Source organism: Ips typographus, linkage group LG13 (genome assembly GCF_016097725.1).
Source record: "Ips typographus isolate SLU linkage group LG13, UJ_Ityp_2.0, whole genome shotgun sequence".
In the NCBI taxonomy this organism is placed as follows: Eukaryota; Metazoa; Arthropoda; class Insecta; order Coleoptera; family Curculionidae; genus Ips; species Ips typographus.
Window position 1 is genome coordinate 3787205 of NC_138434.1, and position 14990 is coordinate 3802194.

At 40.6% G+C, this 14990-nt stretch overlaps 3 protein-coding genes across 7 annotated transcripts in view; 1 reads left to right on the forward strand and 2 right to left on the reverse strand.

Annotated features, from left to right (window-relative positions):
- Positions 1–6353, forward strand: part of LOC145737250 (uncharacterized) — a 46655-nt gene extending 40302 nt beyond the window's left edge. For all 5 annotated transcript variants that reach the window (XM_081991863.1, XM_081991862.1, XM_081991864.1 and 2 more), the window contains 2 exons: positions 2484–2738; positions 5636–6353. In XM_081991863.1, the coding sequence (XP_081847989.1) occupies positions 2484–2738; positions 5636–6271 (891 nt within the window). In that variant the 3' untranslated portion in view covers positions 6272–6353. The remainder of the gene's footprint in view (positions 1–2483; positions 2739–5635) is intronic.
- The window catches only part of Taf1 (TATA-box binding protein associated factor 1), a 282189-nt gene that overhangs the window by 191226 nt on the left and 75973 nt on the right, over positions 1–14990 (reverse strand). The gene's annotated exons all lie outside the window — the stretch shown is intronic.
- Positions 11435–14990, reverse strand: part of LOC145737249 (N-acetylneuraminate (7)9-O-acetyltransferase) — a 34077-nt gene continuing 30521 nt past the window's right edge. The window contains exon 6 of the mRNA XM_081991861.1: positions 11435–12936. Coding sequence (XP_081847987.1) covers positions 11532–12936 — 1405 coding nt within the window. The 3' untranslated portion in view covers positions 11435–11531. The remainder of the gene's footprint in view (positions 12937–14990) is intronic.

The window sequence follows — 14990 nt, forward strand, 5'->3', positions numbered from 1 at the left end:
ATTGATTCCGCTGCTGTTCTAGTCTGCAGAATTGTTACTTTTGAGCCATTCTACGTCTGTGGGACTACATTGGTCGCTGAATTTGGCTCGTTCGTGGTCAATTTGTGCCAAATTGTATTCTTTCATCTCAAAACTGGCAAAGATCGATTCCGCTGATGTTCTAGTCTGCAGAATGGTTACGTTTGAGCCATTTTACGTCTGTGGGACTACATCGGACCCTGAATTTGACTCGTTCGTGGTCAATCTGTGCATTGCTGTAAAAACTTCAACTTCAAATAGCCCCAGAGAAAGAAAAAAAAATTGTGTAGAGATCAGGTAATTTAGGTCTCTAAGCTGTGGTCTTTTTTTTTTTTTTTAAATGACTTCCTCAGGTTTCATGACTGTTTTTCCAAATTTTAAATGCTCAAAAGCTGAAAATTGATTTTTATTAAAAGTCACGTGACAGTTTTTAGGTTAGGTTAAGTAACAACGTAAAGGTTTTTCCAAAATTGATTTTCTAAAGTCATGGGACTGTTTTTCCAAATTCTGACAAACAAAAAATGATCTCTAGCAAAAACTCCATAAAATGTTTAATTTGCCACAAAACTCAAATTTATCGGCCAAGAACAATTAACAACTATTTTGACTATAACATACTCAGTCGGTTTCGAAGTGCCCTCCTTGCGCGTCTCGACAGACTTCCAAACGCTTCCGAAAAATTTCTAACGCTCCACGCACCTTATCCGGCGACAATCGGTCCCATGCCCGACGCAGCGACCGCTTCAGCGACTCGCAAAGTTTTGTGACGTGTAGCACAGGTCCTGGTCTCCAAAATACACCACACACTGTATAGTCCATGGGATTTAGATCTGGCGAGTAGGGTGGCCATTCCTTCGACGAAATGAAATCCGGAAAATGGATCCGGCACCAGTCCTGAGTCGCTTTTGCTTTGTGGGCCGGAGCGGAGTCCTGTTGGAACGTCCAATCTGCATCGCCAAAGTGCTGCTGAGCCCCCGGAAGTACGACAGCATCAAGGATGTCACGGCGGTAGACGTCCTTGTTGATTTTGATCCCCTGTTCTACGAAAACGTGGGAGGTCTTGCCGCTGGCGCAATTTCCGGCACAAACCGAATGTTCGACGATGGCCGAAGTGCCCGAGGCCTCCACACAGCAGCTCCTATCGTTCTGGTGGTTGTGGGATTGTTCAACGGTGAACAGCTTCTCATCTGAGAAGGGGAGCGTGGCGACGAAGGAGTCGTTTGCGTCTTTCAAGCCGTACGCGCTTGTTATCGTCGGTGAGGAGCTGAACTTTTTGGAGCTTGTACGGCTTGAGATGTAGATCCTCTTTGGCGGATTGATTCCCGATTAATATCAGTCTCACGAGCGATTTTTCGCATGGAGACCCTCGGATTTCGTCTGACTCGTTCTCGGACCAGCTCCCGGTTCTAACGATGCGCTTTCTGCCACTTCCTGGACGGCGACCAGTATGGCCGAGCTCTTTCAACCACTTGATGGTTCGTCGGAAGTTAGATTTGTCGATGCCGAGCGTTCGCGCAATATCGAATTCTTCTGATTGCGTGAAACTGTCAGCTGTCAAATTTAATACGGTCATAACGGCGGGTCAGATTGACAGCTGTCAAAAAATCAGACATTCAACTTCTCTATAATGTCAAGTTTTTTGATATTTCTGGCTAGAGGACAGTGACAACTGTCAAATTTTGTTGTATTGTAGGTTAGAGTGACAGTTGTCGAAAATTTCAGTTTAGTTCAGAAGCTAGTTTCTGAGATAGCAGACATCAAAGCAGCCTAGTATCCAAATGTTTGATATTCTTTTGCGAGTCGTTGTTAATTTCAATTCTTTGCAGGAAACTGCAAGCTGTCAAAAGTGTCAAAATTTAATATAGTCATTACGGCGGGTTATATTAACAGCTGTCAAAAATGTCAACTGAGGTAGTTTCTAAGAAATCAAACTTTAAATCTCCCTATAATGTCCAGAATGTTTATATTTTCAATTATCGATACTGCGCCTGCGCAGTTTTCCTCTGATTCTAGTGTGCATCACGTGCTACGTTGCCTACCAATGAAATAAAACTTTATAATATGTCAAAACAATATGTTTCATCGGTGTTGCCAATAGTTGCGTTTGTTCCCTATTTTCCTACAATATTGTGGTTCAGTTCTAACTTGAAGGTTACAGCATTCATACTTTCATTAATAGTTTAGTACTAATTATCTTTTGTATTACAAAACTTAAAAAATTACAAAAAATATTAAGGTTGTTACGTGCTGGTTCATATTACATGTCAGGAAAATTTTTAAGATGCGACAACACGGTAGCGCCGCCTGCGCACTCCTACTTTTCAATCAGTAATTTTTATCGGCCAACTTTTTCGGAGAAAACTAACGGTATATTACTGTAATGTATTTGCCTGAACTCCACTTAAAACTGAACCACCCTGTACGACAACAGCCAGTCGAGATTGAGGGCAGTCCGTATGTTACAGGCAAGTAATGTGACGGAAACTGAACCTCCTGCACCAGCTCAAAACGCAGCACCACCACCACCACCTGCTCCCGCTCCAGTCGAATTGCACCCGCGCAAACGTAAAATGAAGCAAAGTCGCGAGCAGGCCAACGCGCAAGCACAACAACAAAACGCTGACAACGGCGATTCGTCGGCTGAAGCTCGTGGAGAGGTTCATCCGCACGATCAGCCAATCACCAACTGTTACAAGCTGTTTATGAACATTCGGCAGCAGGTGAGAGTTTCGTTATCCATGTTGACATTCACCCAGTGTATTGTACCGTCGTACTCCTTAATAACACACTTCTTCTACAACACTGTATATTGTTTACAAAACAATAAACTGACACTGACTTTTAACAACTAACTAACCAGGCCTGGTTCAGCTGCTTATATAGGCTTCCATGGTTTCTAGAAAGTTCCCAAATATTCATGAAATTGACTTTCTCTCTCACTCTCATTAAGCTATAACATAAATCTCTCTCTATATAAGCAACGGAGCCAGGATTTTCTAGAACACAGACAAAAGAATGTAGAACGTAAACAAAGCAGGGGTAACAACAAATAACTAAAGAAATCCTAACTAATAATCAAAAGTTCGCTTTGCAACACTGCCCCCCTCCTAGAGTTGATCGTCCCGATCATCAACTTCACCAGCTTTGAGTGGTCGGTAAGGTGCAAGTCGATCCAGGTGAACTATTTTCATTTTCGCCCGATGTCCTCGCTGTATTCTGTAGACGACGTCGTTCAGACGCTTTATAACGTCGTAGGGTCCCTCCCATGACCTTTGTAGCTTCGGCGACTTTCCTTTCTTTCGAGCAGGATTGTATAACCAGACCTGATCACCGGCTTGGAATCCGCTGCTGTTGGCCCTTTTGTCATATCTTGTCTTTAGTCGGTCGCTTGCAAATTTCAACTTCTGCCGGACTTCCTCATGGATCACGTGCAAGCGTTGCGCCAATTTTTCTGAATAGCTATCACAAGAGGCTGGGGGTTCTTCCGGTCGTCCAAAAAGAAGATCCATTGGCAAACGAAGCTCCCTTCCAAAGACAACACTAGCTGGTGTTTTGCCAGTGGAATCATGTACTGCCGATCGATAAGCCATCAGGAACAACGGAATGTGCTGATCCCAATCTGTCTGATTGTTATCGACGACTGTCCTTAGGTAGTTGTCTAGTGTCCGGTTGAAACGTTCCACCATTCCGTCTGACTGTGGGTGTAATGGAGTAGTTCTGGTTTTCTTAATTCCCAATCGGTCACACACTTCCGTGAATACTGCCGATTCGAAATTACGCCCTTGATCCGAATGCAGCTCTCTCGGTACTCCAAATCTGCAGAAGAAGTTGTCAACCAGAACTTCTGCTACAGTAGCGGCTTCCTGGTTTGGTATTGCGTACACTTCTGGCCATTTACTGAAGTAGTCCATTGCGACCAAGACATAGCGATTTCCGGAATTAGTTTTGGGAAAAGGTCCAGCTACATCAACGGCAATCTTCTCAAACGGAGCTCCGACATTATACTGCTTCATACATCCTCGGCTCCGAGTTTTGGGACCCTTGCTACTGAAACAGTCTGCGCAACGCCGACACCAATCTTCTACATCTGAGCGGCTTTGTAGCCAATAGAACCTTTCCCTAACTTTATTTAACGTTTTGTTGATGCCAAAGTGCCCTCCACCAATTCCATTATGGGCTTCTTTCAGTACGTCACTAACTCGGTTTCTTGGTAGAACTACCTGTAGTCGTTCTTCTTTCCCATCCGGACTTTCCCATTTTCTTTTCAGTAAATCTGCATCAATAATAAGGGACTCCCATAATGCCCAACATCCCTTTAATGTTGGAGACTTAGCGGAAATCTCCTCCCAATTTGGTCTTTCTCCACGCTCTTTCCAGTTAATTATCTGTCCTAAATCGGGGTCTTCTCGTTGATCGGCAGCCAAGTTTTCCCGATCCCATGCGATGTCATTTTTCAGAGCGATCCTTCGACAAAGCTTTCCAAATTCAGCTATCTCCAGGCGTTTACAGTGATTGCAACCTTCCACACAAGGTCTTCGTGACACTGCGTCCGCGTTTCCGTGCAAACGTCCCTTTCTGTGTTCAATCTGGAAGTCATATTCTTGAAGTCTTTGCAACCATCGAGCTATTTGTCCTTCTGGATTTTTGAATTGAAATAGCCATTTCAGAGAGGCATGGTCCGTCCTTAGTCTGAATCGTTGTCCGTACAGGTATTTGTGAAACTGCTCGACTGTTTTCACTACGGCTAACAGCTCCTTCCTGGTTACGCAATAATTTCTCTCTGGCTTTGATAGTGATTTGCTGAAATAGGCGATCACTCGTTCTTCACCATCTTGGATTTGAGATAAAACTCCGCCTAAACCAATATTACTAGCATCTGCGTGCCACAATAAACTCTTCCCCAGGTCGTGGAAAAGCCAAAACTGGTGGAGAACAAAGGGTTACTTTCAGTTCTTCCATGGCTTCCTGACATGTTGTAGTCCATTCGAAGGGCTGGTTATTCTCCGTCAATTTGTGTAGGGGTCTGGCTATATCAGCAAATCCACGAACAAACCTTCTGTAATAGGAACACAATCCCAGAAAACTTCTTAATTCGTGCTTGTCTTTCGGAACAAGCCAATTTTTTACAGCTTCAGTTTTCTTCGGGTCGGTTTATTCTGTCTTCCTCTGGATCTCTTCTTTGATTCTCCAATCCCACTTCTGACACCAAATGTACCGTCGAACTCCTTAATGACACACTTCTTGCACAACACTGTATATTGTTTACAAACAATAAACTGACACTGACTTTTAACCTCGTTATCTGACAACTTCGACTTCACTACAACCATCAACAACTAACTAACCAGGCCTGGTTCAGCTGCTTATATAGACTTCCATGGTTTCTAGAAAGTTCCCAAATATTCATGAAATTGACTTTCTCTCTCACACTCATTAAGCTGTAACATAAATCTCTCTCTATATAAGCAACGGAGCCAGGATTTTCTAGAACACAGACAAAAGAATGTAGAACGTAAACAAAGCAACGTAACATACAGGGGTAACAACAAATAACTAAAGAAATCCTAACTAATAATCAAAAGTTCGCTTCGAAACAGTATTGTTATGTTAATTGCAGATTGAAAAAAGACGTAAAGGTCTGTTTCTGGTGCAACCAAAGCCTCCTCAAGGTTTCAAGGACTACCTGATGAATCGTTGTACTTACGTGCTGGCTAACACTGCGCCCACCACCCCCAATATCAACTATCCCCCCACCCTTCCCGCACAACTCAAGGATTTATTCGCGGAACAGGAAAAGGAACGTTACAGATTGCGAATGCAACACGTCATCGAGAAGGAAAAACTCGTGTTGTCCGTTGAACAGGAAATCCTAAGAGTGCACGGTAGAGCTGCTCGGGCTTTGGCCAATCAATCGTTGCCATTCTCGGTTTGCACCATTCTGAGGGATGAAGAGGTGTACAATTTGATCACTCCCGAACAGGAGGAGAAGGACAGGAACGCGAGGTCCAGGTACAATGGCAGGCTGTTTTTGAGCTGGCTGCAGGACGTTGACGATAAATGGGAGAAAATCAAGGAGCACATGCTGTTGCGTCACCATCACGAAGCAGAGTCCCTTCACGCGGTCCAGAAAATGAACTGGGAGTGGAAATTGAAGGAGTTGAGTTTGTGCGATCGCAAGTCGACGCCGAAAATCGACGAGTTGCACGTGCCTGAAGTGCACGTTAGCGACGATTTTGATTTGTTGCCCGCCTAATTTTTCTTGGACGTTGTTTAGATTTAAGGTCTTTTAGTGTAATAATCCCTTAAAAATAATAAAAACTCAATCGGGAATAAAATGATTTTTTTTTACCGTTTTCAACAGTTCCCGGTGAATTATTCATGAACTAGCCTTCACGGAGCATGGTGGCAACAGCGGTCGAAAATAGGGTAGTTTCCAACCAATGTATATGAGGAAGCTTAACGGCGTTCCAGAAGATTTTGGTGTTTAGCTAGTGAACGAGAAACGTCGTGGAAACTTCAAAAATCTTCTGTAGGAGACCGTTTTAGGCATTGAGAGTCTCGTAAATTGAGGGAAAAGCGTCTGGGACATTTTCGCCGCCAATTAACGAGTTTTTTAAAGGAATTTTTTGCTATCTTCCGTCGTGGACGGAAATTCCGGAAAATGTACCAACCAACAGCCAACTTTTGAGTTTGGGAGTCTGAGGTTCGTCCAGTCGTTTGGGGACTTCAGGATTACCGGTGGAATTGGTGTTTGGATGTTTTTTTCTAGTGCTGTTGGTTGTGTGTGAGTGTTGTGCAATTCAGCAGGGAAATGGTAACTTTTGCCATTTATTTAAGTTTTAACTAAAGAGTTGAATGTTTTTTCATGTTCCAACTGTTTTTTTATCATTCTCAAAATCATAAATCTCAAAAACACGTTTTATATCAAATACTGCAAAAAAACGTTTAAAAATCCTGATTTTTGTAACTTTTGAGCATGGTTTGACGTTAGTGACAGTTGCCATGTGATTGTAGAACACTATTTAGTTAGACGGTCACGTGACAATTGGCAAAATAACTGTCATAAATCTCAGAAACATGTTTTATATCAAATACTGCAAAAAACGTTTGTAAACCCTGATGTTTGCAACTTTTGAGCATGGTTTGACAGTTTTGACGTTAGTGACAGTTGTCACGTGATTGTAGAACACTATTTAGATAGACGGTCGCGGGATAATTTTCAAAATAACTGTCATAATTTTTAGAAATACGTTTTATATGAAATACTGCTAGAAAACGTTTGTAAATCCTGATTTTTGTAACTTTTGAGCATGGTTTGACGTTAGTGACAGTTGCCATGTGATTGTAGAACACTATTTAGTTAGACGGTCACGTGACAATTGGCAAAATAACTGTCATAAATCTCAGAAACACGTTTTATATCAAATACTGCAAAAAACGTTTGTAAACCCTGATGTTTGCAACTTTTGAGCATGGTTTGACAGTTTTGACGTTAGTGACAGTTGCCATGTGATTGTAGAACACTATTTAGTTAGACGGTCGCGGGATAATTTTCAAAATAACTGTCATAATTTTCGGAAATACGTTTTATATGAAATACTGCTAGAAAACGTTTGTAAATCCTGATTTTTGTAACTTTTGAGCATGGTTTGACGTTAGTGACAGTTGTCATGTGAATGTAGAACACTATTTAGCTAGCCGATCACGTGGCAAATGTTAGAATAACTATCATAATTTTCAGAAAAACGTTTTGTATGAAATACTGCAAGAAAACCCTAAACCCTGATTTTTGCAACTTTTGAGCATGGTTTGACAGTTTTCTATTGACAGTTGTCACGTGATATAAGAAGACTATGAAGTGACAATTGTCAAAATAACTGTCATAAATCTCAGTAAATCGTCCAGTTTCGAAAACTGTGTTAAAATGTAATTCTTGCAAATTCTGGTAAAATTTTAACAATTTTGACATTAGTGACAGATATCGCGTGGTTTTAGAAAATAATTTGGAGTAAGAAAATGACTGTTTTAAGCGCATTTTTAGAATCTTTATTAAATTTCCTATTCAATAAACTGAAAAAGTATATAAAAAGTTTCACAACCAACATTATGGCAATGACGTAATAAAAAACGGTAGATTATATGCAAAAACATGAGACCGGTAGAAGAACCACAAAAACGGTAGATATACCGTTTTAACGGTAGACCTGGCAACATTGCTTGTACTGTTGTAAAGTAAAGATAATTTTATTACTGTAAGTAGTATATGATTGCTCAAGAGTACAAAGCGCATTTAAACACGGAAAGATTGAAAGAAAAAGTTCACAAAATAAAAACAATAATATTCAAATATCAATATTATTCAGGTTAAACTATGGTTAAACTATGGTTATACTGGTTATATTAAATAATTTCTTCTTTACTATGTCAATGTCAATATTGTTAATAAATCCATGTCTATTTCATGTATTGCCTCTCTTGCACTCACAAACTGATTAAAAGCGACATTGCCAAAAGTAAAAAACTGCACGTGACTTCACACGTATCTTTTCTAATTAATTACAAAAAAATGTGTTACATCACTTGATAAAATTTGTATTGATTTAGAGATGTTTCTTCATTAGCTTTAAGAAAAAACTAAACTTTTAATACAGTTTGATTACAGTAATCACATGATCGAAAGGGTACTGTGACATTCTTTAGATTGAAAGGTAGACTATTTGACGTAATGGTCATTAGAACTTGCTGCGGACTTGTCTCTAAGTAATGCTCATGGTTTGATGAAACACGTCCATTTGCCTTTGGCAAGTGCTAAGTTCCTCAGTGACTGGGTTCAAAAATTACCAGAACTTTTTATTTCGTCGTTAAAATTAATTTTTTATTATTTAATCTGATGTATTGGTCCTTTTTTAAGGCTTTACTACTCTTGGTAAAATCTTCTAGCAATCATAGTTCTTCCGCTATAAATGTTTTTTGTGTCCCCCTGCTATTTACCATTTTCCACATTTTTATTGCAAATAACGTAGCCACCAGTTAATTTGATAACTAACTATCAAAGTTTTGACTTAAAAAAAAATATAAAACATAATTTTCTATTGAAACTACCAGCCAGATCTCAAAAGCAGAAGATTCTCAAAAAAACAGAAATTGCAACAAATGTTCAATATGCCCACCATATTCTCGGATGCATAGCTGGATCCTTCGAATGAAATTGAATTGAACCTTCCTCAGCATTTCTGCATCATCCCGTTCTGCACCCTACGTATTAACTCTTCCTCGGACTCCACAGGAGTAGCGCAGACTTTATTTTTTAAGACACAAAAAAAATCTAATGGTGTTAAGTCGGGGGACCTAGGGGGCCATTCGACAGGAACATCTCTCCTTCCGATCCAATTGTGTGGGAAAGTGATGTTTAAATGTGAAGTTACATTTCTATTAATGTGTGGAGGAGCACCATCGTGCATGAACCACATCCGAGCACGCACATTGAGAGGGACATCCTCCATAAGAACAGGCAAAGTATTCACTAAGAATTCAAGATAATTTTCACCATTAAAGCGATGGCGCAGGATATAATAACCACACATTTAGCTGAAAGTGGTTAATACGCCTCACATTAGTAAATCCAGCTTAAAATCTGGGTCACATGCCCGCGCATCTTCAATAAAGTGGCAGAACCGAAGTCTTCTGTCAAAATCGGGTGGTAGAAGCTCCTGAACAGGCGTTGCATGATATGGATGAAGGAGCTGCCGTCTTGTGATGCAATTAACTGTACTTTTTGGTACGCCAAATTCCAGAGCTAAACGGCGATTACTAATACAGGGTGACAATAAAAAAATGACCTCTAGCAGAAACTCCATAAAATGTTTAATTTGCCAACAATTAACAACTATTTTTTTTGTAAAAATGGCGACTGACAGCTTGTAGTTTTTGTGTCATGTAAAAAACCAAATCCGTTAATACTCACCCTAACGTCAGTGCACTAATTAAAATTGGTTCAACTAAAACTTCAAGTATTGTAGGTCCGATTTTTCATTTTTTTATTAAAAACGATACAAATTGCAAGATGAGAACGATTAACAAATAGAGAAATGCCAGATATAGCCAATTAATATGCAAATTCTCAGATTTGTTTGATAGAGCACTTTTATCGACCACGCCTTGCATAAACTTCCTGTTTCATTACTTAGCAGCTGTCTCTTGGCGTATTGACTAGTTGATCATGCAGAAATACGACAATCAACAAACGGCTAATCGTTATTAGTAGAATGCAATTTCACGCTAGAGAAGAAAAAAAAAACAAAAATCATCGGTTTCGAAGTGCCCTCCTTGCGCGTCTCGACAGACTACCAAACGCTGCCGAAAATTTTCTACCGCGCCACGCACCTTATCCGGCGACAATCGGTCCCATGCCCGACGCAGCGACCGCTTCAGCGACTCCAAAGTTTTGTGACGTGTAGCACAGGTCCTGGTCTCCAAAATAGACCACACACTGTATAGTCCATCGGATTTAGATCTGGCGAGTAGGGTGGCCATTCCTTCGACGAAATGAAATGGATCCGGCACCAGTCCTGAGTCGCTTTTGCTTTGTGGACCAGAGCGGAGTCCTGTTGGAACGTCCAATCTGCATCGCCAAAGTGCTGCTGAGCCCACGGAAGTACGACAGCACCAAGGATGTCACGGCGGTAGACTTCCTTGTTGATTTTGATCCCCTGTTCCACGAAAACGTGGCAAATTCCGGCCCAAATCGGATGTTCGACGATGGCCGAAGTGCCCGAGGCTTCCACACACCAGCTCCTATCGTTCTGGTGGTTGTGGGCTTGTTCAACGGTGAACAGCTTCTCATCTAAGAAGAGGATTTTGTCCCACTGAAGGGAAGCGTGACGACAAAAGAGTCGTTTGCATCTTTTAATTCGTACGCGCTTGTTATCGTCGGTGAGGAGCTGAACTTTTTGGAGCCTTGTAAGGCTTGAGATGTAGATCCTCTTTGGCGGATTGATTCCCGATTAATACCAGTCTCACGAGCGATTTTTCGCATGGAGACCCTCGGATTTCGTCTGACTCGTTCTCGGACCAGCTCCCAGTTCTAACGGTGCGCTTTCTGCCACTTCCTGGACGGCGACCAGTATGGCCGAGCTCTTTCAACCACTTGATGGTTCGTCGGACGTTTCATTAAAATCCATCAAAACGTTCTCCGAATATTTCCGAAAATAGATTTTTTTTCAAAGAACTTTGACCATCAATAGCATTAGAACCATACAATTTTTTCTAATGTCACCTTTCGATCTAAAGAATGTCACAGTACCCTTTGATCATGTGCTTACTGGCCACATTGTATAGATTCCGGATTTTTAGGAATTTTGCTTTTTGTAAATAATAAAAGCAACCAACCAAGGTTGATGAAAATTAAAACAACAAATCGATTATAATACTATAATAATATCACAGCAAATTATTTACGTTGGATTATTTAGAATACATCCCACTCGATTCTAATAATAATTAACTCGTTAACATTAAAACATGCCATCATTGATACCAATAGGAACTAAAACCGCCATAAACAGGATCAAATTCCTGAGAACGTGTTTCCAATCATCCGGTACGGCGTACGGTAAAAGCGTTTTGGTAATTTGATGGATTTCATGCGAAACGCACACGAAAATGTACGTGGTCACGATAAGGTTCAAAACGGGAAATCCGGGCAATAAAACCAGCACCCCGTGTGTATCGGCAGCCAGCCAGATGTGGTACTGTGCCAGGAAGAGTTCCAAGTGAATTTCACCAAACCAAGCGAAAAACGTTGAATACCTGGTGCGCAACATTCCCGAAACGTTCCTCAAGAAAATATAACTTACAATCGGTATAAACACTACGTAGGAATGGATTTCCGAACATTCCAGTTCGGTTCTGCATAGAAATGTTATGGTGGTGTACGTACCCAAACCAAGAAAAGCAACAAGGGTTGCAGTGAGGGCTATTCGTTTTTGAAACAAGTTTGAATGGTTGTTGTCGTCAAAAATGTTGTACTTTTGCCCGGCAATCAACAGAACCGAGAAACACATACCGTAGATTGTTGAGTACCTGTCCAGCTTCCAACGGTACCACCATTCATGAATATCATCATCAGTGGTGACGAATAAAGCCTTCCAGGGCCGGGTGACGAAGATTTTTTCAAAGAAAACCTCCGATAAAAACAACACAGTGATGACGCTAAACAGGACAATGAATTTGATCAAAAGGTACGTAAATTGCACAATTTTTTCGGAATTTTGGGCGGTAATTTGCGGCGGAAAAGCCAAGAAACAGTAGATCATCAAATACCAAAATGAGAGCAAAGGCCCAAAGTAGTAAAACTGATAAGGACGGTTCATGCACAGGCACAAAGTCACTGTCATGAAATTCAACTTGACCAGATTCCGGAAAAACCCGACAATTCCTACATCGCCCCGATGCCAAACCAAAGCGAATTGCTCCCAACCGAGCAAAAACAAATAAGCTGAAATCAACACTTTGACGTGCATTTTAATCACCAAAATCCTGCTAGCACCAGTCACGTGATACACCAAAATCACCAACTGCATCCAACCTTTGCACTCGTTGAGTTGGTCCCGGTGTAGGATCTTCGTCAGTTTACTGTCCTCGGTGAAAAACAGCCCTAGAACCATCACGTACCCGATCGGCAACCAAAAACTAAACTCCGAGTAGTATTTGTTTTCTTTCATGAAAAAATTGGTGCGATCGCACACGAAGAAATAGACCATAATCAGGGACATTTTAGTCAACGACCAGAAGAGCATAAAGTAGTTTTTACCGGGCGAATGCAACACTTCGACGTCGGAATCGGGCACGCGCTGATATTCGCATCCGCGCAGTTTCCCCAGGAACCGGTACAGTCCCATACAGCTGGCTGTACATACGCTGTTGAAGAGATTAGATACAGAGTGTCCCATAACGCTACGTAACAAAATTTGGGTCGTGTTTCTTTTCGGGTTCCAAATAGTGGAAAACGGCCACATTCGGAAAATTGGCAGGAAAATCGCACTTTTTGAGTTTTTCACGAAATTTTCCCTATATTTTAGCATTGATCAGCTCTTTTTGCCCTTAAGAGGTTTAGTCCGTACAATAATTAACTCGGCTACTAAAAAAACACTACTACAATTCCACAACTATTCCACTATTTAAACTTTACCGCGTTCCCAAATTCACTACTACACTACTACGCCGTCGTCGACACCGCTTCTTTTATATTCGCAAACCACGTTCTAGAATGACCGCAAAACGCTTCGCGATTTGCCTCGAATATCAAAGATGCTTCCAGGTGTCGCTTCCTAAGTGTGGCCTACTTTAACACGCGCCCGGCCAGATATTGCGGCGCATCGGTTTCATCGAGTATCGAGCATAGTAGGCCCAAACCGTAACAATATTGTCACGGTTAGGAGTAGCTCAGAAGAAGTAAACCACAGGTGTATCGGTAATCCACTTTTATTCAAGATGATTGATACAATGGTCTAAAGCTCGGTTCTCATGTATCCGGAATTATAACGGAGCGCGGGATGCGGAACGTGCGGAATGAATGCTTTTTACGCACGGAAAACTCCTTGTCGTTCACATATGACGAGTGACACAGCTGCGGAATGGTTGACGGAATAGTGTTAATACAAGTGGGTTTTACAGGCGATTTTGTCCTTGACTGTCCTTTCAAACTGTGTTTCTAGCAGTTCAAATTTTGACACTGTTTTTCTAACTGACTATACTCGATTTTTTAGTGTTTTTTTAGACTATTGGATAGGAAATTTAATGAGGATTCCAAAAATGTGTTTAAAACTGTCATTTTCACACTACAAGTGGGTTTTACTGGCGATTTTGTCCTTGACTGTCCTTTCAAACTATGTTTCTAGCAGTTCAAATTTTGACACTGTTTTTCTCTCTGACTGTACTCAATTTGGTAGTGTTTTTTTAGGTTAGTAGATAGGAAATTTAATGAGGATTCCAAAAATGTGCTTAAAACTGTCATTTTCTCACTCCAAGTGAGTTTAACAGACAATTTTGTCGCTGACTGTGTTTTCAAACTTTGGCAGCACTTTTCTCCCTGACTGTACCGAATTTAGTGATATTTTTTTAGGCTATTGGATAGGCAATTTAATAAGGATTCCAAAAATATGCTTAAAACTGCCATTTTCACTCTACAATTGGTTTTTACAGGCGATTTTGTCCTTGACTGTCCTTTCAAACTGTGTTTCTAGCAGTTCAAATTTTGACACTGTTTTTCTAACTGACTATACTCGATTTTTTAGTGTTTTTTTAGACTATTGGATAGGAAATTTAATGAGGATTCCAAAAATGTGCTTAAAACTGTCATTTTCACACTACAAGTGGGTTTTACAGTCGATTTTGTCCTTGACTGTCCTTTCAAACTATGTTTCTGTTAGTTCAAACTTTGACTCTGTTTTTCTCTCTGACTGTACTCAATTTGGTAGTGTTTTTTTAGGTTAGTAGATAGGAAATTTAATGAGGATTCCAAAAATGTGCTTAAAACTGTCATTTTCTCACTCCAAGTGAGTTTAACAGACAATTTTGTCGCTGACTGTGTTTTCAAACTTTGGCAGCACTTTTCTCCCTGACTGTACCGAATTTAGTGATATTTTTTTAGGCTATTGGATAGGCAATTTAATAAGGATTCCAAAAATATGCTTAAAACTGCCATTTTCACTCTACAATTGGTTTTTACAGGCGATTTTGTCCTTGACTGTCCTTTCAAACTGTGTTTCTAGCAGTTCAAATTTTGACACTGTTTTTCTAACTGACTATACTCGATTTTTTAGTGTTTTTTTAGACTATTGGATAGGAAATTTAATGAGGATTCCAAAAATGTGCTTAAAACTGTCATTTTCACACCACAAATGGGTTTTACAGGCGATTTTGTCCTTGACTGTCCTTTCAAATTGTATTTCTGTTAGTTCAAACTTTGACAC